The sequence below is a fragment of the Dermacentor andersoni genome, chromosome 1 (assembly GCF_023375885.2).
Source record: "Dermacentor andersoni chromosome 1, qqDerAnde1_hic_scaffold, whole genome shotgun sequence".
In the NCBI taxonomy this organism is placed as follows: domain Eukaryota; kingdom Metazoa; phylum Arthropoda; class Arachnida; order Ixodida; family Ixodidae; genus Dermacentor; species Dermacentor andersoni.
Window position 1 is genome coordinate 112,300,379 of NC_092814.1, and position 24,612 is coordinate 112,324,990.

The window sequence follows — 24,612 nt, forward strand, 5'->3', positions numbered from 1 at the left end:
ATTTCAAATATTCAATTGGTTTTCCCATGCAACAAGTACTTTTCAAAATATAAGGAATTCATGTTTTATTGTATGGACTAATTTGGGGGCAAGTTCTCTCTACAATGTTGGGTGTTAATGAAGGAGACTTGCACATCAAAATGATGTTGAATGATCAGAGGTTGCAGTGCTACAAGAATGAATGTTCTAAACTGATTTATGCCGAAGTTACAGCATGTCAAACTTTTGTAAGCAGAAGGCATTAGTGAAACCCTGGAGAAATTATTACTTTTTTAAATTTTCTGTAATGATATTTGTTCACATTTTAGGCCTACTGCACTCCCAATTTGTCCACCTTTCTGATGAAAAAAGAATTATTGCAATAAGATGAGTAGAACGAGAGATATCGTCACTCCAAAACTACACTACCATCAAAAATGTCGTTTTGAGAAAACGAGAAAAACATTTCAGGACATGTTCATAGTGATTACGGCAAATGCTTGAATACTAAATTGATCAAGGATGATACAGGGGTCCAACCAGGCAAGAATGAAACTTTCGCTTCTTTAAGGGGGACACTAATTCAAATAATGTTCATGATGTTTTCCATCAATATTCATGAAACTTTCCATTCTTGTTAAGACTCTTGTGCTGATTTCAAATATGTAATTATTTTTCCAATAGGCCATTTAGTTCTGAAGACAAATGAAATTCATTGTTCATAATTTGCAGAAACAATAGGGGGGGAAAATGCGCTACGAAATTCGTATTGGCACATGCCTGGGTACTAGAAAACATAAGGAACATAATGGTAGGAATACTATATTGATATATCAAATAATAGTAATTTTATAGCAATTCAATCTTTACTGTTCGAATTGTGGCTACCCTACTGTCTGATCTAAAGCAGAATTGAAAATTTTTAAAGCATAAATTCCAAAATCTGACCCTACATTGTGTACAAGTGAAAAGTCGGTGTTTTGAGAAAACGAGAAAAAGGAATACATTCACTTTTAATCAAAAGTGCAGAAATAATTTTGCATTACTTTGCAGTGAAAGTGGCTAAAAGCCACCAGGAATGTAGTTGCTCTGACCACGGCCACCCAAATGCGGCAAAAACATCGTTTAGCGCCGTTCGCCAATTCCCGGTGACTTGCATCGCGCGCGCGGCAAGGTTGTTCACGAGGGTCGAGCTCCATGCCGACGCGATATCGCCGCAACACGCGCACGTGATAACGATCTTTATGGCGAGGCCAGATTACCGTTCGCTTTTGCCTACTGCGACGCTGCCGCCGCACACCTTGCACTTGACGACATCAGTCCGCTCACGGAGTCCTACTGAGGAAAGCGAAGCCTGCCTCGGCGTCGACTGGCGCGGCTGCAACGCCGTCGACGCGAGTGAGCAAATCCAAGACCCGCTTTGTTGCTGGCGTTGACGGAAGAACTCGGAAGTTTTTTTTTGAGCATTCATCTCCCTCTGCAACAAATCCGCACGCTGCAACATTGCAGTGTCACGCTGAACGCGGCCGCTGTCCGTAACGATTTCACTCATTTGCGAGCTGGCTAGGCCTACTTCGGCATCGTCCTAGGTTTCGGCATCATTTGCGGTTGGCGGCGAGCTACTCTCGATGCTTTCAGAAGGAATGGAGCGCTTTTGAAAGTTATAAGCTGATCGCTTCTTCTTTTTGCCGAACTTGTGCCTCGTGGCGAACTTTCCCGGTGGATCGGACATCGTTGGGCATGGTGCCAACAAACCTACGAGACGCGCAGTGGCGTCGCCTGCGGAGTGGAGCAGACAATGGGAACCTCGCGCAGCCAACCACAGCGCGCGTTTTTGGTCACGTGCGCTAGTCAACGAATCGGATCGCGCGTTTGGGCTTTTTTTTTCTCCCCGGATTTCAACGTCACTGGCGTACCGACGGAGTCACTTTTGGCGGGAAATTAAAGAAGGAAGGCTCCTCTTCCCAACGAGACCAAGATGGCTGCGATCGCGCGCGTAGAAAAAGAGCTACGCGCCGCGATAAAAAGGGCTGTTTTTGCGCGGAATTCAGCTCACAGTGATGTTATAAATTGATACTGCGGACGAAATACTCTTCCCTGAGATTCGAAACTTGGTGAATTAAAGGAATATTAGCTGTAGATATCGAAAATTTCGTTTTCAAAAAATCTATCTTTTCGCAATTTTTTCGCCGCAAAGAGCCGTGTCCCCCCTTAAGGGGGCACCGTGCCGTCATGGGAATGACGGTATTTGTGTCTGCGAGGCTCGTGTTGGCTGGTGTTGTAAGAGGTTTCGTCTAAAACGTGGATATGGCTACGCAAATAAAGCGTTCTCAAAGTAAGATCTTCATAAAATGTTTCCATTCACGCATATTACATCTTTACTCACCCACGATGCATTACCAAGCGAAGAAAAGCAAGAACGGACGACCAACTGTTTCAAAGCGAGCGCGAACCTTGTCGTCTGTCCTCCAACTTTAGCGGCCCGCTGATACTTTTTATGTAACATGTAGTCGTACACACAATAACAAGTTCTCATAGTTAAATAAAACATGTTTTCGCGTAATAATAAAGCTAAAACAGCTCTTCACGTGCTGTTCTAGTAGAAAATGAATCATTGTGACAGACGGAACGGTACTTGCCAAGCGCGTCTTCAAGGTGTCCTGTCTCTACAAGAACGATGCCAATCCGAATCCACAATATACCGGCATTCCCATGCATACCACAGCGCAGCAGCGCCAGATTTCCCTCTAGGTAATGTAGTGAGAAACTCTATGGTTGGACGGCTCGAATCACGGAGGAAGGAAACTCGGGAGAGGCCCTGACGTCACTCTTTGCGAAGCTGTAGCTAAAGCGAAGCCGGAAGTTGGTGTTGCTCATGGCGTTGTTCCGCCTATCGGGCCAGCTCTCCTCTCTTGTTTACATTTCTCGCGAAACCACGCCGCGCTGCGCGCAACCGGGCTGCTCGGACGCGCGCACTCCGCAGCAATACTAAACAATTGTTAGCACGTTAGCATGATTACGCCAAAGAGTGCAACATTTCCCGCGGATATTCCTTCGTCCGTTGCCATTGCCGTGGCGCGGTGACGACGAGAAGCACGAGCCGCATGATGCTGGGGAGTTGCGAAATCCTAGCTTTGGAGAAGCCGTCGCGGCTCTGGACCTCCTCCACAGGTACGTCGCACCTCACAGCGACGCTGACAGCAATGCGGCCTTCCAGGCTATTGAGAAACGTGTGGTGATTTCTAGCGAGCGAAAGAAACGGCAAGCCACCATTCTAGATTTCTTTTTAAGTTCTAAGCGCACTCTGTGGAAATAAATTGTCTATAGTTGAAGCTGCACTTTTTTCATTCATTTTCGGAGCTTTCCTCACTGTTGCGTTTTCCCGGCTGTTACGTTTTTTTTCCTCGGTCCGGTGAAAAACGTATGAACGGGGTTCCACTGTACTTAGAAGGGAAAGAAAACAAAGAAAACAAAACCCACCTCTTCAAGTTTTTGCAGGTACAGGGGTTGCACAGGGTCAACACCCTCCATAAGCTCATCAGTTGCAAGATTAGTTTCTGCAAAGGTGCGCAAGAACTGCTTGAACTTTTCCTTACAGTGGCTGACCACCACATCAGTGCCCCATATAACCAGCTGAGGGCCAGTTCCAGAATCGCTGGTGGCTACTGCACCAGTCTGCTCTCCTGCTTCCTGAAAATGACATAACCATAAAGTCAAAGGTTAGGCACAAACTTATCTGGTCACAAAACATCTCGCAGGCATTGACCGAGTTAAGAAATAAGTGATGGTTCACCACCTGCGTGCAGTCCCGTCTCATTTTCTGTGTGCAAATCAACAACAAGAAAAATGAACATGAAAAGACAGATTGCATGCTAAAATTTCCAGGTAAGATATTCACACTGAGGCATGATCTCATTACTTAAACACACTTACAACAAACTGCTTTGCAATGCAAAAAGTGCTTTCCGTAGACCTTTTTAATGGGAGCTCCCTGGGCCTTGCCATTATGCCCTGTGAACTGCTGCGGATCCACATAAGTACATGCTTTCATAAGCACAATGAACAGCACTAGCAAGCAGACTATATACCCATGCACATCAGTCTACAGAGGGGTGTTCTCTCACACCAATGGAAGAGTCTGTAAGAGATTTTTGTAACAAATGTACTTGCCCTGAAATAAACACTGCAGAAGTAAACATGGAATGAGCATACGATGATCTTGTATGAAGTTAACCCTGTATGCACTACAAAAAGAATGCATATAAGTTTCTTTGCCAGGAACTTACACAGATATGCCAAAGTTGGATTCACACATAGCGGCAGTTCATTGATTCAGCCCGCAGACAAGCACAACGTGGCTAACTGCAACAAATCACGCCAGTAACAGCTTGTCTGTGGAATCCTTGTGTGCATAGTGATCCGGCGGCACTGAGCCACATCATACTCATCCATCGACTGAATCAGCAATCCATCCCATCATGTAAATCCAGCTTAACACAATTACAGTAAAACCTCGTTAAACCGTACCTGCTTAAACAGTACTTTCGTTTTAAAAGTAGTAAAGTCAAATCCCCGACTCAGCGGCCATTGAACATAATGTGTCTTGTATCCGCATAAACCATACCAGCTTATTGCGTACGCATCGGTTAAAACAAAGCGTTTCAACTTTTCGTAGCGCAAACACAGCGGTGTATCGTCTCCATCGGGCGGCCCGGCAGAACAACAAGCAGCCTCAGAGATCGGAACAATAGCCTCCAAGCACCCTGTGCATTTGTGCGTGAAGCCACATCAACATCGGGATCATTTCGACGCCGTGCCAGAGAGCGTTATGGCGTCGTGGAAGCGAGAACTCGTGTCATTCAGAAGCTCGGATAAAAAAGACGCCGGGTGCTCAGCATAGAAGAAAAATTAGATATCGAACGTGACACGAAGAAGTCGGCACTGGCATGCGACAAAGATCTGCTGTTGACTACGGTGTATCGCATTTGGAATGCGAAGAAGTTGCTCGGCAGCGCTGCTGCGATCGCGAAGACATGTCGGCTACGGGGTTCGACTTTTCGCCATCGTTGCCTCTGTTGTTGTCGAAGTGTCGCCTAGCGGCAGGATTAAGGACAACACGGAAAGCGACAACACGGGCGATTCAGGCCCAACAGTGGCAGAAGCTACGCGTTACGTCAGCCTAATGAATGCAATCGCAGCGACGAGAACAGGGGCGCGATAACGTAACTCTATTCCAAACGAAAAGTATTCCAAACTCCGGCACCCAGCAATGAAAATGCGCCCCCGGGACTTCTGCAGCACTACTGCGCGCGTGCACGGAGAATACGTAACACCAACGAGGAATCTGCCATGCTAGTGTCTGCAGAGAAGAGGAGGCTGGCTGAAAAGCTGGCACGCAGCTTCAGTAAGTTTGAGGCCGCTGTTGTCGTGCTAGGCCGCTGCGGCATCAAACGAAAATGACACTGTTGTTGCGCGAAGTGAATAAATACTGCATGTTTTTTTCTTCTTTCATTGCACTCTCTCCGAGTTCCGTTTTCGACAGGTAAGTGGGCGATCTCATGCTATTTCGGTTAAACAGTACTACCGTTTAGTACGTAGCTTTTCCGAGCTCCGGCCAACTACGGTTTAACGAGGTTTCACTATACCACATTCTCAAGCTTTGATGGACTTTCTACACACTATATGTAGCCAAATTAAAATATGTGGCGCCACAGTGCATTAGATGTTCTGGTGCATCAGAAAACTTTATTGCCTTTAATAGCTAGGTGCAGGCGACTTCACAGTCACTCATGTGCACTTAGTATTGAAATGCATATGTATTGCCTATGGCATGCAGTCATGACTGTTGAAATAGGCATTAACCCTATGTTTAAGCCTTTCTTGCCTTTATTTTTATTTATGAATTCTCTGCGAGAGACAATTGCTGCTAAAGGGAGCACAAACCACAGATATGAAAGAAAATCACAGCCTGCAATCAAAAGTGCAATCACAACTAACTCTCATATGTGGAATTTAGCAGGGATTCCCCTGGGTGATACTGCAGCATCACAGTTCCTTTTAACTACACTGGTGCAAAGACAAGATAAGTGGGCAGTGTGCCATAGGACTTTACAGTGATAGCTGTTACGTACTAACTTCACTTGTCATTTTGATTTCCGCTGGGGTTGTGACGGTATCAGTAATAGTACCAAAGAGGTTTGAGAGAAGTTTAGAATGAAATAAATAACAAGCACACAGTGCCTTGTGAGAATTCAAATTCAAGACCCATAAAGCACCAGTCAAGATTTTACTTCTCCGCTGATAATACAGCAGGAAATGATACTGCACCTAGAGAGCACATTTGTGACAATAGCTGCTATGGTTTGCTGACACCATGCTCACCACTGAGAACCACCACATCCACAAAGACAATTGGAACTAGAGGTTGTTTTCTTCTTAAAAGGAGATTGCTCACATGCATCTGTGGATGTTTATTCAAGTCTTACTGCACACAATGTTATGCCAACAGTCTGCTCTAAGTGGGTCTGTTAAAAATTAGGCCCGTTTGTGTATTGTGTAGCCCCAACATGTATAGCCTATCATAAAAAAGTAAACTACAGCAAGCTGTTGCCAGACACGTCAGAATGGGCTTCAGTGTGTGTGTGTGTGTGTGTGCGTGTGTGTGTGTGTGTGTGTGGCGTGTGTGGGCGCACGCGTGCGCATGCGTATCTGTATGAGGCTAGCTTAGCGGGACTCTTTCAGGAACTATCAGATATTGTTTGGGATATTATCGGCATTAGTGAGATTAGAAGAACTAGTGAGGCTTATACATTGCTGAATAGCAGCCACATCCTCTGCTATAGAGGTCTCCCAGATAAGAAGCAATATGGGGTAGGATTCCTATTCTATATATATATGGCGGGCAACATTGACAAATTCTACAGCATTAATAAGAAAGTAGCAGTAATCGTAATCAAACTTAATAAGAGGTATAGATTAAAGGTAGTACAAGCCGATGCTGCAACATCCAGTCACGATGATGAGGAAGTAGATCAGCTTTATGAAGATGTTGAATTAGTGATAAGGAAAGTGCAAACTCGATATAATGCAGTCATGGGCGACCTCAATACAAAAGTGGGGAAATAACAGGCTGGTGAACAAGCAAGTGAACAGGCGTCGATTCTAGGTACGCTAGAGGAGAGATGCTGGTAGAATTCGCAGAAAGGAATAAGCTGAGAATAATGAACACCTTTTTCAGGAAGCATAGCAACAGAAAGTGGACCTAAAAAAGCCCTAATGGTGAAACAAGGAATGAAATTGATTTCATACTTTCTACCAATCCCAGCATAGTGCAGGCTGTAGAAGCGATAGTTAGGGTAAAGTGCAGTGATCATAGGTTAGTGAGGGCTAGGATCCACCTCAACTTGAAGAGAGAAAGAGCAAAATTAGTCAAGAAGAAACAGGTCAACCTAGAGGCAGTAAGGGTAAAAGCAGACAAATTCAGGCTGATACTTGCAAACAAATATGCAGCCTTAGAACAGAGAGATGATGATGATGACATAAAGGTAATGAATGAAACCGTAACAAGGCTGGCTTCAGAGGCAGCAATTGAGGTGTGAGGCAAGGCACCAAGGCAACCAGTAGGCAAGCTCTCCCAAGTAACAACGGACCTAATAAAGAAATGACAAAGAATGAAAGTGTCCAACTCAAGAGATAAGATGGAATTCACAGAACTGTCAAAACTGATCAACAAGGAGAAAATAAGCAAATATTCGAAATTATAACGTCAGAAAGACTGAAGAAGCAGTAAAAAATGGACGCAGCCTGAAATCAGTGACAAGAAAACTTGGCATAGGACAAATCAAGATGTATGCACTGAAAGATAAGCAGGGTAATATCAGCAATCTAGAAGGTATAGTAAAAGCAGCGGAAAAATTCTATACTGACCTGTACAGTACCCCGAGGAGTCAAGATAACTCCATTTGAAACATTAATGAACAGGATACAGAAACTCCTCCTATAACTAGCAATGAGGTCAGAAGGGCCTTGCAAGACATGAAACGGGGAAGCGCGGCAGGAGAAGATGGTATAACAGGCGATTTAATCAAAGATGCAAGAGACATAATGCTTGGAAAACTGGCGGCTCTCTATACGAACTGTCTATTGACTGGAAGTGTCCCTGAAAGCTAGAAGAATGCAAACATTATACTAATCCACAAAAAGGGAGACGTTAAAGAACTGAAAAATTATAGGCCCATTAGCTTACTGCCAGTATTATATAAAATATTTACCAAGATAATCTCCAATAGAATAAGGGCAACACTGGACTTTAGTCAACCAAGGGAACAGGCAGGTTTCAGGCAGGGATACTCTACAATGGATCACATCCATGTCATCAACCAAGAAATCGAGAAATACGCAGAGTACAATCATCCTCTCTATATCGCTCTCATAGATTACGAAAAGACCTTTGATTCAGCATACATACCAACAGTCATAGAGGTATTACGTAATCAAGAAGTACAGACCGCTTACGTAAATATTTTTACGGTGGAAAAAAAGGACAAGGTCGTCGACGGTGAAGACGACAAAGTGGCAACAGCCTCTCTGGATTCATGGCTGCTGTTTATATACGCCTTGTAAATGCACCATGTACCGTATTTACTCGCATAATGATCGCACTTTCTTGTCAGAAAAAATTGACGCAAATTCAGGGGTGCGATCATTACGCGGGTTAAATTCCCCGCGAAAAAAAAAATTTTTTTTTCGTCCCCCGTTTGCTGCGGGATGCGGGTGCGGGACACCAAAACAAAAATGGCGGCCGGCTGAGCAAGCCGAACGCGCCGAACGCGATTTTTTTCTTCTTCTCGTGAGTACATTACACGCATTGAAACAGTTTTTTCCGTATCAGTAATGAATAATATCGTTAATATCGGCAAGTTTGCGGCAATAACGTAGCCATGTCCACTTTGAGGGGGCAGAAACAGATGGACGCGCTTAGCTGCCAGTGACATACAAGAAACACATGGCGGGCATGCTGCGGAAACTGCGGCATCTGTCTTCACTACTATCCTAATACCGCACGTTTGCGCTAAGGGTGGGTGAATATCTTAGCTGTGTTACAAGCGTTGGCGTATGAATAAGGTACACTTTTAACGTATCAGTATAAACGTGGCTACTATCGTTGCCGCTCGCGATTTGTTGCTTGCCCACGAGTGCAGATGAGAAGAATCGAAAGGCGCCTTTTTTTGTTGTTGACCACAACCATTATAAAGCCTACACATAATAAAGGAAAGTTTGGTTGTACCTCTGTTTGTCATGGAAGTGCGGAAAGTGATGAAAGTAATGAAATGAGGCATCTACTTAAAGAGTGTTTGGTGCGTCGTGCAGACCGCTTGGTTCGTCTTGAATAGTCGTTCGCGTAGCATTCAACAGATGGTAAGCGCGATCATTATTAGCTAGACTTGGCACACGACATATCGCTGCGGCAAGTTCGGGGTGCGATCATTACGCGGGAAATAAAAAAAATCGAATTTTGACGACAAAATTCAGGGGTGCGATCATTACGCGAGTGCGATCATTATGCGAGTAAATACGGTAAATAGTTTTATACCCGTGACATTTTGGTGGAGGTGCTGGGTACGCATCTTCGCCACGGAGCTTCGCAGCAGACGTGTGACCCAGCCTGGGACATGCTTCCAGTGGAAGGCACTGCGTCTGCAGCTGCAATGCCGACTACAGATACCCAGTACGTTGCTCTACCTCAGCCACAAGACCTCAGCAAGTTCACCGGCATCAATTAAATTATGGGGTTTAACGTGCCAAAACCACTTTCTGATTATGAGGAACGCCGTAGTGGAGGACTCTGGAAATTTCGACCACCTGGGGTTCTTTAACGTGCACCTAAATCTAAGTACACGGGTGTTTTCGCATTTTCCCCCATCGAAATGCGGCCGCCGCGGCCGGGATTCGATCCCACAACCTCGTGCTCAGCAGCCCAACACCATAGCCACTGAGCAAGCACGGCGGGTTTCACCGGCATCGATGGTATTGACATAGAAGAATGGTTGAAGATGTATGAGCACGTCAGCAAGATGAGCAGGTGGGATCAGACCATAATGCTGGCCAATGTCGTGTTCTACCTCGAGGGAACACCGTGAACATGGTTTTACACACACGAGCAAGAGCTAACCAGCTGAGACTTGTTCAAAGAAAAACACGCTAAGCAAATTCTGCCTAAAGATATCACCCTGGCTACTATCACTACTTCAGAAGTTGAGTTGCGTTGAGACTTTTGGCGTCGACGCTTCCTGTGAGCCTTTCCGGCCTGCCAAATATACTGACAACATTAGGAAAATGATCGGCCTAAATCTCACTCCTGCAGAGCCTGAACAGCTGTGCAGCCTATTACTTTCCTACAAGGATATATTCGACCTGTACAACCGACTCTTAGGCCAGATGTCACTCGTCAAACATTGTATACATACAGGCGATAATCCACCCATCCATCGGCAACCCTACGAAGTTTCAGCTTCGGAGCGTCACGTCGTCAAAACTGAAGTAGACAAGATGCAAGCAAAAGACATCACTGAGCCATCGTCAAGTCCCTGGGCATCCCCTGTCGTGCTGGTCAAAAAGGATGGCTCATGGAGATTCTGCGTCGATTACTGCCACCTCAACCGCATCACGAAGAAGGACGTCTACCCACTACCTCCTATTGATGACGCCCTTGATTGCCTATACGAGGCACAGCATTTTTCGTCCATCGACCTGCGGTCCGGATATTGGCAAATCGCTGTCAATGATCTAGATCGTGAAAAGACCGCCTTTATAACGTTTGATGGTCTTTACCCCTTTAAGGTTATGCCTTTTGGGCTATGCAACGCTCCGGCTACCTTTGAGCGTATGATGGACTCACTACTCAAAGTGGTCGACTTGTCTCTGCTACCTAAATGGTGTTGTGTTTTCGCCCTCATTCAGCACACACATTGAGCGCCTTTCAGCTGTACTTACTATTTTTCACAAGGCCTGTCTACAGCTCAACTCCAAGAAATGTAACTTCAGCCACCGTGAGATTACTGTTTTTGGACATGTCGTCAATGCGACCGGCATCCGATCAAACCCAGAGAAAATTCGAGCCGTAAAAGAGTTCCCTGTTCTACGGTCCGCAAAAGATATCGGAAGTTTCGTGGGCCTTTGCTCTTACTTCCACCACTTTGTTAAAGTTTTTGCCACCATAGCATGCCCTCTCACAGATCTCCTGAAGAAAAGTGTGCTGTTTTCAAGGGAATCCTCTCAGGCCACCGCCTTTTCTCGCCTTACCCCCACGCTCACCACCCCACCGATTCTAGGGCACTTCACTACTTCAGCCCCTACAGAGGTGCACACCGATGCCAGTGGCCACGGAATCGGTGCCGTCTTGGCACAAGTTCAACACGACCATGAACGTGTTATCGCGTACGCTAGCCGTCTTTTGTCACCTGCGGAGCGGAACTACTCTATTACCAAGCGCGAATGTTTGGCCGTTGTGTGGGCAGTGGCAAAATTTCGCTTCTATTTATACGGCAGCCGCTTTTCTATTGTAATGGACCACCACGCCCTCTGTTGGCTTTCGTCCTTAAAAGATCCCACAGGGAGGCTTGGACGATGGGCTTTGCGGCTACAAGGTTATTCCTATTCGGTGGTGTATAGTTCTGGCCACCTACACAAGGACGCCGACAGTTTGTCCCGTTACCCTGTACACACGCCCACCAATGCCGACATGGACGCTTCCGCAAGTGTTCTTTCCATTTCCCAGCTTTTGGACAAAGCCAACGAGCAATGCCATGACACTACTTTGAGGACCCTCACTGACCGAATGGAATCTGCTCCTACTGATCCGTTGTTACGGTGCTTCTTTCTCAATGACGGGATATTGCACCGATGCAGTTTTCATCCTGACGGTCCTCCCCTTCTCCTTGTCGTTCCTCAACACCTCCGCTCAACCGTGCTTAAGGAGCTTCATGACGCCCCAACTGCCGGACGCCTTGGCTTTGCACGCACTTACGACCACATGCGCCGCCGCTTCTACTGGCCCGGCCTTGCACGCTCCGTGCGGCGCTATGTTGCTGCTTGCAAGCCCTGCGACAGCTCCTTAGTGACAGCGGCCACACTTTCCTCTCCCAAGACATCGCCGTTATCCTACGCTCATGTTCTACCAAGCACAAACTGGCTACCTCCTATCACTCCCAGACCAACGGTCTTACTGAGCGACTTAATTGGACCATTACTGACATGCTATCGAAATATGTTTCACCAGACCACAAGAACTGGGATGTGGCTCTCCCTTATGTCACGTTCGCCTATAATTTATCACACCACAATACTGCGGGGTATTCCCGCTTTTACTTACTATTCGGTCGTGACCCTGTATTACCATTGGAACTTCCCACCCCTTGATACAGGATTCGAGGACCGAGTATGCCCGCGACGCCATCGCCCAGGCTGACCATACGTGCCAGCTTGCCCGTACCCATCTGTTGGCATCGCAGAAATCTCAACGACACGCCTACAATCGCCACCATTGTGACACATAGTTTTCACCAGGCTCTCTTGTGCTACTTTGGTCCCCTTGCTGCCGAATGGGGCTCTCCGAGAAACTTCTTCCGTACTACAAAGGCCCTTACCGTGTTCTACGTAAAGCGACCAATGTCACTTATGAGATAATCCCCGTGACCTCCTTCCTGCTACCCGGTTCCACATCCCCTGACGTTGTACATGTCTCTCGGCTTAAACCTTACTATGCCCGTACCGACGGCCCCGTCTGAAGCACCGGGACGGTGCTTTTTTCCGCTGGGGGTCGCGTTACGGTGAAAAAAGAGGACAAAGTTGTCGACGGTGAAGACGACGAAGTGGCAACAGCCTTTCGGGACTCTCAGCTGCTGTTTATACAGTCAAACTTCGATATATCGAACACGGATATATCGAATTATTGCGTATATCGAACAATTTCTATATCACATGGAAAATCGCATGCATTTTTAATTCTTTATTTCGAACGGGGCCGGATGTAAAATGGATATATCGAACTCCGCCGCCCCAGACCAAGTGCGCTCTGTTGACAGGAGGTGAGCTTTCCCGCAACACTCTCGAAGATAGCGGCGGCGCGATCGGCGTACCAGACTGCTGCGTACGACAGCGGCCCACATCGGTTGCGCCGAGGGCGCCATTTGAACGTAGCGGCGTACACACGCGGCGGCTTGGAGCCAGCACGGCCGCCTCGATCACGCGCGCACCTATGCGCGCACGGCGGGGCAAGCCGCCTCGATCACGCGCGCACGGCGAGGCTTGTTCCCGCCGTGCGCGCGTGATCGAGGCGGCCGGGGAGCCAGTTGGAGTGCTTTGTCGGTGCTGAGCCACACATCATGTGCATTGCGGACTTCGTTGGCGGTGACGACAGCACCGGAACAGTGGCGGAGTTAACAGACGTGGATATCGCGGCAGAAGTGACTGCTGAGCGGCCAAACGAAGACGCTGCCGAGGCTGATCCAGTAAGCGCTGATGTTGCCCCGCTCCCGACTGCAACTGAGGCTATAGCTGCTTTGGCCGTTGTACGCCGCTACTGCGGCGCAATAGAAGGCACTGGACTGTCCCTTGTGGACCGTTTGGACTATGTTGAGGACGCCGTGGTCAAGCATGTGGTTGCCAATATGAAGCAGGCTACGCTGCTTCAGTACTTTCAGCGAACAAAATAAATACTTTGTTTGAAGCTTCATGTGAGTATCTATTGCGCCACGACTGGTTCATTGATTGATTTGCGCTAGTTTTTGACGCGTTTTCAACGTGATTTTATATATCGAATTCCGGCTATATCGAACTATTTTGCGATCACCGCGCTGTTCGATATATCGAGGTTCGACTGTATATGCCCTGTAAATACACCGTGTAAATAGTTTTATACCCATGACAATATCTTGGAAAATATCTACAGAGATTCCACAGCTATAATTCTCCACAAGAAAAGTAGGAAGATACCTATAGAGAAAGGGGTCAGACAAGGAGACACAATCTCTCCAATGCTATTCACTAGGTGCTTGGAAGAAGTATTCAAGCTGTTAAACTGGAAAGGTTTAGGAGTAAGGATCGATGGCGAATACCTCAGCAACCTTCGGTTTGCCGATGACATTGTTCTATTCAGCAACACTGCGGATGAGTTACAACAAATGATTGAGGACCTTAACAGGGACAGTGTAAGAGTGGGGCTGAAGATTAATATGCAGAAGGCAAAGATAATGATAAATAACGGGGCAAGGGAACAAGAGTTCAAGATCGCAAGTAAGCCTCTAGAATCTGTGAAGGAGTACGTTTACCTAGGTCAACTAATCACAGGGAACCCTAACTATGAGAAAGAAATTCACAGAAGAATAAAAATGGGTTGGATCGCATACGGCAGACATCGTGAGCTCCTGACTGGGAGGTTACCGCTATCATTGAAAAGGAAAGTACACAATCAGTGCATTTTACCGGTGCTGACTTATGGGGCAGAAACTTGGAGACTGACAAAGAAGCTTGAGAACAAGTTAAGAACCGCGCAAAGAGCGATGGAACGAAGAATGCTGGGCATAACTTTAAGAGACAGAAAGAGAGCGGTCTGGATCAGAGAGCAATTGGGTATAGATGACATTCTAATTGACGTTAAGAGAAAAAAATTGCGCTGGGCAGGTCATGTAATGCGCAGATTAGATAACCGTTGGACCATTAGGGTGACAGAATGGGTACCAAAAGAAGGGAAGCACAGTAGAGGATGGCAGAAGACTAGGTGGTGCAACGAAATCAGGAAATTTGCGGGTGCTAGTTGGAATCGGCGCAGTACAGGGTTAATTAGAGATCCCAGGGAGAGGCCTTCCTCCTGCAGTGAACATAAAATTGGCTGATGATGATGAGTGTGTGTGTGTGTGTGTGTGTGTGTGTGTGTGTGTGTGTGTGTGTGTGTGTGTGTGTGTGTGTGTGTGTGTGTGTGTGTGTGTGTGTGTGTGTGTGTGTGTGTGTGTGTGTGTGTGTGTGTGTGTGTGTGACAGGCTGCACATGATGAAACTACTAATATCTTCAAGGGATTGTGAAGTTTTATCAGGAAATACAAAAACGGCTCATTATCCAGTTTGACGCAAAACACCTCCGAAAGTAAAAAATTACTCACTCCATCACTAGCACCAATGGCAACCTGGCGCATCCGGCGATCATTTCGAATATCAGTCCTGTGCCTAATTGGTGTTCCCCTCCTGAGAGTACACAAATGATAAGTTTCAAAATTAGGCACTCCATTCATGCGTAAATGACACTTGAGCAATGTGTACCCGGTGCATGCCTCCAGCTGAACCTAAAGTGGAATGCTATGTCACCCCCCACCCTTACTGCTAGTATAACAGTCTAAGAACAGCTTGCATTTTCGGACCAATATTAACAAAAAAAAAAAAGCATTAATACCAGAAAGTAACTTTAGCAAACAGCGTGACTTTATAATTAAACAGGGAAATTCATGCAAATAAAATACAGGCATGTTTGACTTAAGCAGCAAATAGTATATGGGAACGAGAATGTACCCATATGCACCAATGCGCCTTAGCAAGTACACACATTAAGCCATTTCAGTGCATACATATGCATACATATGCATACACACGCATATAGAACATATGCATGCATATGTTCACGTTACATAGCTCTTATACTCAAATTCAATACCAACTCCCCCAAGATTCTAAACTCGCGAATAAGTAACACACTTACACATTAGATCTAGGGGTCCCAGTCGCGGAGCTCGGTGTCCCATAGTGCAAAGGAGAGCTCAAATCCAACTCTGTAAAGGCTAGTGAGAAAAACAGCCAATAAGTTCATCCTCCTTGAAAATGCACTCCAACATCTCTGTTCAGGCACATACCCAGGATTTTTTTTTCGGGGGGGCCTACCTAAGGTAACTTTTCAATGCAAATGAGGAGGGGGGGGGGTACCTTTACTAGTAAAAATGTCAATAACGCCCGCCATTCGCCATAAAGACGCATAAACCCGCAAAAGAGAAATGAAATAAGGTTAATCTCACAGGTATGCCTGTGAGATGCACCGCTCCTTTACTTGGCAAACAAGGAACCACATCAAATGGACTTGCGCAGAAAGGAAGCGTAGGAAGAACACTGCCAAGAACAATTTAAAAAAGTGAAAATGTAAAATAAAAATTTCTATGGTAGCATACAACTTACAAGAAACAGCAGTTGACAACCAAGCCCCACGGCCCATGCCGGATTGTGTTACTCCGGCAGTCAATCACAGAAGAAAACAAAATCGTCCTTATGCGGTCTTTTCAAAATGGCGTCGTACTTTATACCTCCGGAGCGTCTGCTGTTCTTGAAGAGTCTTTTAATCAAAGGAAGCAATGAGGTGTGCAACAGATGTGGACAAAGTGTATGGAGTCTGAGCATTTCACTCTTCAAAAGTTTACCTGCCATGGTTGCTTAGTGCCTATGGTGTTGGGCTGCTAAGCACGAGGTAGGAGGATCAAATCCCGACCACGGCAGCCGTATTTTCGATGGGGGCGAAATGCGAAAACACCTGTGTACTTAGATTTAAATGCACGTTAAAGAACCCCATTCGGTCCAAATTTCTGGAGTCCCCCACCTCGGCGTCCCTCATAATCAGATCGTGGTTTTGGCATGTAAACTCAATAATTAATTCATTAATTAAATGTTCAAAAGTCTGCAGTACAGTTCATTTCGCTGCTGAGCCCATTTTACTCATAAGATTCACTGCGAACTGAAGTGAAACTTGACAATGGATAGTCACAGCGATGCAAGCATTTTATTTCAGTTCAATAAAGAATTAGGCTTTCACCATTCCACTATAATAGGCGAGGGAAAACGTATAAAATTATACGCTAATAATTTTATTTTTGTGGTTACCAGCTTATTTGGGTAACAGGAAAAGTTTGAAGTACGAATTATTTGCAGCCTCGCGGAGGAACAATGGCTGGCGGATATGAGGGCGTGCGCGGGGCTTCCCTGCAGACTTGAGTTGTATCCGACTATACTAGCGTTTTTTGAATTAGCTCTGGGAGAATTATAGAGAAATATATTTGCAGAACAATCACAGTTCTTTTGTATCCCTCGTTTACTGCTCTACCAAGTGCCAAAACCGACTCGTATTGTTATTTGGGAAGTTTCACAACGATGCGTGGCCGCCAGTCCCGTACAACCGCGTAGAGTGCAGGACGCTACAGTTCTAGACGTACAGCGCCCACCGCGGAAGGTTAGAAAAACACCTACATAAGCACAGCAGAGAAGTGGCTACGTGAGGCGGCTCGACTGATAACTGTAGAAGCGTCATTCAAAACACACAAAATCATTCTCCACTTCCGGTGGCGTTTTCTCTACTTCCTTTTTAAATAAAAAGATGTTGATCCATAAATATTTTCATAAACAATGGTTAAATTTGTTAATTTCCGCTTTTCCTCCCTATTTGCTGTTGCCTGGGCTCTCTCCCTTAGTATATCGCCAAATTTCTCAACTGCTTGTGACTTTTGTTTCCAATTGCCAATTTTGCATAAAAAGTGCTGTACAATTAGGGAAAAACCAGACGAGGTTACAGGTTACAGTCATATTGCTAATGGGTTTAAGGGTTATTGCAGGGTTTGATGATGGACGCTGTTTCGCATTATTTTATTTTCCACCTTATCTAACCCATATCGCGGGTATATGGTTCCAAGGATCTGCCAGCGTCGCGGCGAGCCTTCACTCGAGAAAATAATGGAGCAAAAGGAAAAGTTAGACACAACTGGTGTTTTCTCCTACCGGAACTTGTTCCTCGAGCATACAGACCAGCTGACTACGGACCGAATCCCTTTCCTATTCCGTGGATCACTCTAAACAAAGAAGGTTGAACTAAGGAAGCAACAGCGATGCGCGTGACCATTGAATAGGTGGTGACAACTGAACGCATCTCGAGTTAATCGCCCAGGTCCCGAATCGATGAGAAAACTGGCTTTCACATCCCAAGACATGCCGATAACTATCGCCACCCAAAATGAGTGAAAAAGGCAGCAAAATGTTGACCGCCGAACAGCTGTCAAGTCTCAACAATGATTTTACAGTGCATTAAGAATGTGTGTGAGGAGTGGTGGCATGGGCGGGGACAGGTGGGGGAGGGGGAGAGTCAGCTTAATTTCGAGGGGGGGGGGCGCTGGGTACGTGCCTGTCTCTGTTCTAGACTACATGCATGGACTGAATGATATCTTTTAAGTTGCTGCATACCTTATTATATGCACACCTTGTTATAGTTAAGTCACATCCAACACAGAAATGCCTTTGCTATTTTCTATATTGATTACCAGCACATATTTGAAACATACTGATTTGGTAAGAAACAAATTTACTTTGCTGTATCCATTGATTGATTATAATATCAAGAATCAACTGTACTATAGATTGACAAAGATATAAAAAATCCCCCGTCTAAAGTCAATTCCTGAAATGTTAGAATATTTCAGTACTACTAATTTCAAAACAACAGAGAATAGGGGGCTTACAAATACTCGAAGCATTCAAATAACGAGTAGAATATTGTCCTACTCCAGGTCTTCCCAATCTAGATACCATCAACAGCATTTTAGAGTTCTGCAAGTAGCCAAACGAAGTTGACCCCCATTCTCCCTTGGGTGGATGCTTACATTACATGTAAAATGGATTTAATTAAACCAGTGCATGCCCCATCTACACTTTGGTGTTTTTTGTGGGAAAGTCCATCATGGCAGCAGCATGAAAGCCTCACTCTGTGCGACTCAGAGGCCCAGTTTCCAGGCTGAACGCATTTCATTCGTGCTTGCAGATGGAAAGGTGGGGAGGGGGCATGTAACACACTTAGCAGGAATGAATTCGATCTGCAAACTGAGTCACGAATTTAGCATTGTCTGTCTGGTCGACGCAGTGAAGACTTATGATTTACGGTTGTTTAAACGATGCATTGTAACAGACATGCAGGGGAAGTCCATACGCATATCCATACAGGCTGATTTGCTTCCGCACTGCAACCGTTTTTACCTTATCCACAACAAAAAGCGCAACAAGCACTTTGACACACACCACGGTCCCATGCAGCTGAGCAACAAAGGCTTTTAAGGTTAGTGTTGTGATCAATTCGTAACAAGAGAGGCTTGTGACATTTGTGTCCAAAAAATAAAGTAAGTAAACTTTTGTGTGTCCCACATTTAGTTTGAATTAAGACTGCTTATAGCAAAACGGTACCTAGAGCAGTAGCCGTACTGATGGCACATGCAGCATTATGGTGCATGGAGCGGCATGAAGGCGGAATGTTTGTTGTTGTACTGCTGCCGTAATTTCTGGTAAAATCTTATTTCATGTTCTTCTTCATGATCACTTTGATGCTCATGTACAACGAAGTAGCCAACAAGACGGTTATAACGGCATGTGGAATTATCACTACTTCAATTTCAAAAACATTTCACATCAGATCATCATCATATCAGGAGATTGGGGAGCCAGCGCTGTGCTTTATTTTTTGGCTCAAACCACCCCTGTAAAAGACGCACAAGCTACCTGTAAGATTTCTTTGATATGGGCTTGATGGAGGGACCTCGCTAACTCCATCAGCAGATGACGGAACACCGGCCATGCCAGCACTTGCACCATCACTGGCAGCCCCATCCCTTTGCCTGCGAGAAGCTGAAAGAAGCCATAAAATATGTACATCACCCAGCAAACAGATACGCAGATCCTGTAGCACAGACTACAGTAACAAAGAACCAAAAAATGTTTACATACTTTTCTTCCGATATTTATTTACAGTTCTGTTTAAGCCTAAATGCAACTCACGGTTTACCGGAAAAAAAGGGACACCTCTTACTACAATATCTACCTATAAAGCACCAGCAAAATGTGCAGATATGAGAAAACTTTAGCAGTAAATTCATTCAATAACTATGGAAGATTTCAGCAACTGTTCCAATTTCAGTTATCCAGAGGTAGTGTTTGTTGAAAGCAAAGTTGTCTCTTGAGTAGCTCGGCAAGGAAAGCTTGTGGAGCGGGGCTGATGGCATCACCTCGATGCAATGACTTTGTGCACTACATAGACAGGACATAATGTGTAAGAGTGCCGTTATGATCGCTGGCTAAAAATGTAATATGCGATTTACATACGCAAGATATTGCAAGTAGTGAAAAAAAAAAAAAAAGCTACAGCACTACATTTTACGATTTCAAGTACTCCGGAGCGGCAGGCTAGATGTTGCAACCATCGAAACAACGCATCACGTGCCAAGCATCACGTGCCAAGCACTTTGACGTGCCAACAGCTGCTTCGCAGAGGCTGTTTTCACCATAAAAGTGAAGCCATGGCCTCCAAGATTGAACCACGTGACACCCGTTCGCGGAGGCCATGGGAACACCATGGAAGTCATCAACAGGCTAAACAGAGGCACATCAACTTTTGCTAATGCCCCAGCTCCTATTGGGTGGCACCATTTGACGTCATGGAAGAGTGAAATGTGCACCTAAAGCTACAAAATTTTGCTTGTATCTGAAGATCTTTCTGACCAATAAGTTGCGTTTGTGTGGATCAATTTTTATAATTCCTCTTTCTCTCTTCTGATATACTGAGAATAGATTTAGAGCAAATATAGTGACCTGAAACCGGCGCTGCAGGACCCCTTCAATGTGCGGAGAACAAGGCCACATTCAGTGCTACTGCTCTAGAAAGGTTGTCTCCTATTAGGACATTTGGTTTTAACTTTCTGACACTGTTCAACTCTTTCTCAATTTCACAATACATTCCCCAATTCATCAGAGGTTAGTACACATGTTCCCTAACCCAGTCATGGTCCAGCCAGTTTAGGATTTGGAGCAATTTAAGGAGCAAGAAAAATGTCGTTCTGGAGCAGTTTAGAAGCAGCAACACCGGCGTTTTGGGGCAGTTTGGGAGCAGAAAAATTGGGTCTTTTGGAACATTTGTAGTAGTACAGCAGCAATCTGTAGTTATTTGGCGAAGCTTGTTATTACCTTACAATCAGTAAGTGCTCCTCAACAGTGAAGCAAGCCACAAAGCCAACGACTAATTAAGCTTGACTTCTCACAGACGGTATGCCATGTAAGGTATGTTGCAAACATTTTTATTTGGGTCGGCAAGGAAGCTAATTTTGTTAGCGATTAAATAAAATTTTGTAGGCTAACAAGAACAGAGATACCTATATGCCTGGGCGCAAGACAGACATAAAATTACAAATGTGTTATAACAATTTATGCCGTCAGGAACAAGACAAAAATGATGGCAAATGACTTATGTGCAATCCAAATGAAAGATGTGCTTTGACATGCTGTACAGCACTAGACAAAATGTGTATTATACCAAATAACAATGCTAGAAGCTTGACAAGAGAGTAATGATATCTTAGACTGGTCGCCTACATCCCCCGAAGCAGAGTCGGGCAGATTCGGCGTTCCCCGAACTCAGAGGTAGAGGACAAGCGCGCAAGCCGATCGTGTGACACGCTATCGGAGGAAGAAATGGCAGATGGATAACTACGGGTCTAATGCCAACATCCGATGTTTCGCCTATCCAGAGCTCTCAGCGCTGCTGGGAAGACCAGTGGGCATGCCAGTGGGACGAGCATTCATCGAGACGCCAGCTTGCAGTGGCCTAGGTTGCCTAGTTTACAGCGGACCGTTGTCAACAGCAGAGACACTGTGCTGTGATGACTATACGGGAAACGCTTCAATCTCGATGACTGCTTCAACAACAGGGCTCGGAGCACCTCAGAGCGTTCAACGATGGAGGAGAGTAATCGAGAAGAACCAGTCCAACGCAGGACGCACATCCTCTTTCAACCAGCTGAAGACAACGCCGCTCACGAGAGGGCTCTAGAGCGCTCAGAAACAACTAGCCGCAGATGCCAAAAGTGTCTATGAACGGCGCCAAGATGAGATGCCTCCATAAGCTGTGTCACACAGATAGTGATGGCAGTGGAGAACAATGGCAGTGGAGAACAATGTTCGTGCCACTCCGTAGACTGGCTTTCGTTGTGAGGCGGTTTGTCAGCTTCCCATGTGTCATGTGGCCTCTGCAAATAGATACGAAAACCGTAACTCTTTGCCAATACCCCACCGACCTATTGAAGTACTACCGATTAGGCCTAGCAGCCAAGGCATTGTGCAATGGTGACAATTGGCTTTTGGCCGATTTGACCAGTAAGCTTTCCACAAGCAGTCACGGAAAGCTTGCTGCTAATATGTTTGTAAGAGTGGCTAACCAGGAATCAGTTCTGAGATCATGCATATGTGTTTTTGACAACCGTTAAAGCCGGCAACTACTGCAATTGCGGATAGAAGTTTCCAGACTGACAGAAATTTCTGAACGGCATGTGCAAACACGTGAATCCATTACTTCTTGCATCAGTGAACATGATCGGAGCTCAATCTCACGCGCGCAAGGGAGGAAGGCAGGGCGGAACCGCGCTGTCTTCTGTCGTGCGTGAGGCACGGGGGAGGGGGGGAGGAAGGGGGTTTTTACTCCGGTGGCTGCTACTTACAGCGCGGCCACCGTATCTTCCAAGTGATCTGCGATGTGGACAAAATACGCAGAGTGCTGGTAGCTTTGTATGCGCTGCGCTTTCCACGTTAACTTCACGTTGACGCGAGACAATGCGAAGGTCAGTTCGCTCAATGCTGCTGCCACACTTCTTCACTCCAGCATTTTGACAGTGCGTTTCCGCGGTATCGAGCGAGATGTATTCATGTTTACCTGTTCGCGACTGACACTGCGCTTGTTTATTTAGTTAATAAGCGAATGCTTGCAAGTTTATACGTGCCACAAAATTAACATCCTTACTTTGTATAGCTGTCTACCAATTTGCTATCGCAATCAATGTTTCGACTTTTGGGCAAAACCGACTTTTTTTCTACACCTACAGCAAAAAAGTTTACGGTACCAGTCTCTTCACATTTTCATTATTTGTTATTGCAGTTAACCAAAGGTCTGCCAAAGAATGCTGGTACAAACTAGGAGGAAATGTTATGCATTTTAACAGTGAACAAAATGAAACAATCACAAGGGCATTCATGGGCATTCCACTACAAGCCTGGTCATGGTCATGTACAATGTGATAACCGATGTGTAAGTGAATTAAAAAAAGCAGAGGAAATCAGGTACACGAACAATATCACTGTCCTGGGCACAGCACATCTTCATTTTAAAGAAAGTACGAAGTTTATAGAATATCACCAAAAGGTGAACTGGAGTGAGAACTTACGTGTTCCTCTTGCATTTCGAGATGCTGGACAAAGAAAAGAAAGGTATGTTGTAAGGACAAGGATCCTTCTACAGGGTATTTTTTCAATATTTCAATTTTGAACATTAAAAATTTTTCAATATTGATCACAAGTACTATAAGAAGGCAAAATTATGTCTAAGAACACAAATGATGAACAATAGCAAGAAGCAGCATTGTTACTGCATTAAAGCATACTGATATGCCAGTTTACCAACCAACAGAAATTAACATATTTACCCAGGGGAGCAAACAATACTAAAATTTAGAGCAAACAAGGCAATTTTAACAGCACTATAGAAGGATATAGCAGCAATAAAACTATGGTTTGGGCTGGTTGGTTCATTCTTTAAGTATAGACAGGGCAGTGGAAAAAACATAGACGAAGAAGAGACATGTCCGTGCCCTCTCCTGTTTACATGTCCCTTCTTCGGTTTTTCGTACTGCCCTGTCTACACTTCCGTCTGCTTCGTCTGCATTGAGACTGCCTTTATTTTCAAGAGAAAGGTACGCTGGGAAGCAGAGAAAAAAACTTGCATTTTGGGAGAGCTAGAAACAAGAAAAGGCAGCAAGATAAAAAGACCACGAAAGCGAAGGAACATTTCAGTGCTGACAAAAGAGTAGGGCTTTGCCTAAGCGCAATGGATTGCTGCTGGGATGATGGGACCACCAACGTACTTTGCCACCGGCCCAAGCGGTGGCTACAAAGGCAGGCATAGACGAACAGTTGCTACTACTTAAAGGATATATTAGGTTTCAAATTTTTTTAGAATTAATTTGGGGTAAAGTGATTTTAATTCACAGACATTCCTCAGCATTCTTTTTCAAAAAGCAGCTATTGCAATAAAAGGCGCCAATTAAAATCTCTACTGATAACAAATCAATGTAAATTGTGGTACATTCAAATGGCAGAACACACTGAAAATTAATACAAAGAACAAATAAGTCCGATATGACAAAAATAGTACTTACGAGTGTTCTTCCTAGATGCTGAAAAAAAACAATATAAATAAATAAATAAAGCGAGAGAGACGGACTATATCAGACAGCACTAGTGTTTCAGTTGTTTTAAAGCACTGTGCAACACATGTTAAGTGTTTCTAAGTGTTGCGAAAGTCATTCCTTGCACACTATTGGGTGGTACTCTCCATGGAAATAGCAATTCTCTGCCCAGTGACAAGTCATTACACCACACTAGCACAATGTTTATACCGTATGCGTAATTCTGCTATAGTTGTTTCTTTGTGCAGAACCCACCATGTGCACTCACATTGTTTACACCACTTTTTCATTACAGCAAATTACAATGGTAGATATGGAGCAGTTCAACAGCAACAATTTCAGCTCTTTTTAGA

The 24,612-nt window shown here is 45.1% G+C and overlaps 1 protein-coding gene across 3 annotated transcripts in view; it reads right to left on the minus strand.

Moving 5' to 3' along the window:
* The window catches only part of dpa (disc proliferation abnormal), a 153,170-nt gene that overhangs the window by 104,514 nt on the left and 24,044 nt on the right, over positions 1–24,612 (minus strand). For all 3 annotated transcript variants that reach the window (XM_050193597.3, XM_055061905.2, XM_050193599.3), the window contains 6 exons: positions 24,230–24,247; positions 23,240–23,263; positions 19,536–19,661; positions 15,724–15,802; positions 15,134–15,215; positions 3,460–3,669 (listed from right to left, as the gene is read on the minus strand). In XM_050193597.3, coding sequence (XP_050049554.2) covers positions 3,460–3,669; positions 15,134–15,215; positions 15,724–15,802; positions 19,536–19,661; positions 23,240–23,263; positions 24,230–24,247 — 539 coding nt within the window. The remainder of the gene's footprint in view (positions 1–3,459; positions 3,670–15,133; positions 15,216–15,723; positions 15,803–19,535; positions 19,662–23,239; positions 23,264–24,229; positions 24,248–24,612) is intronic.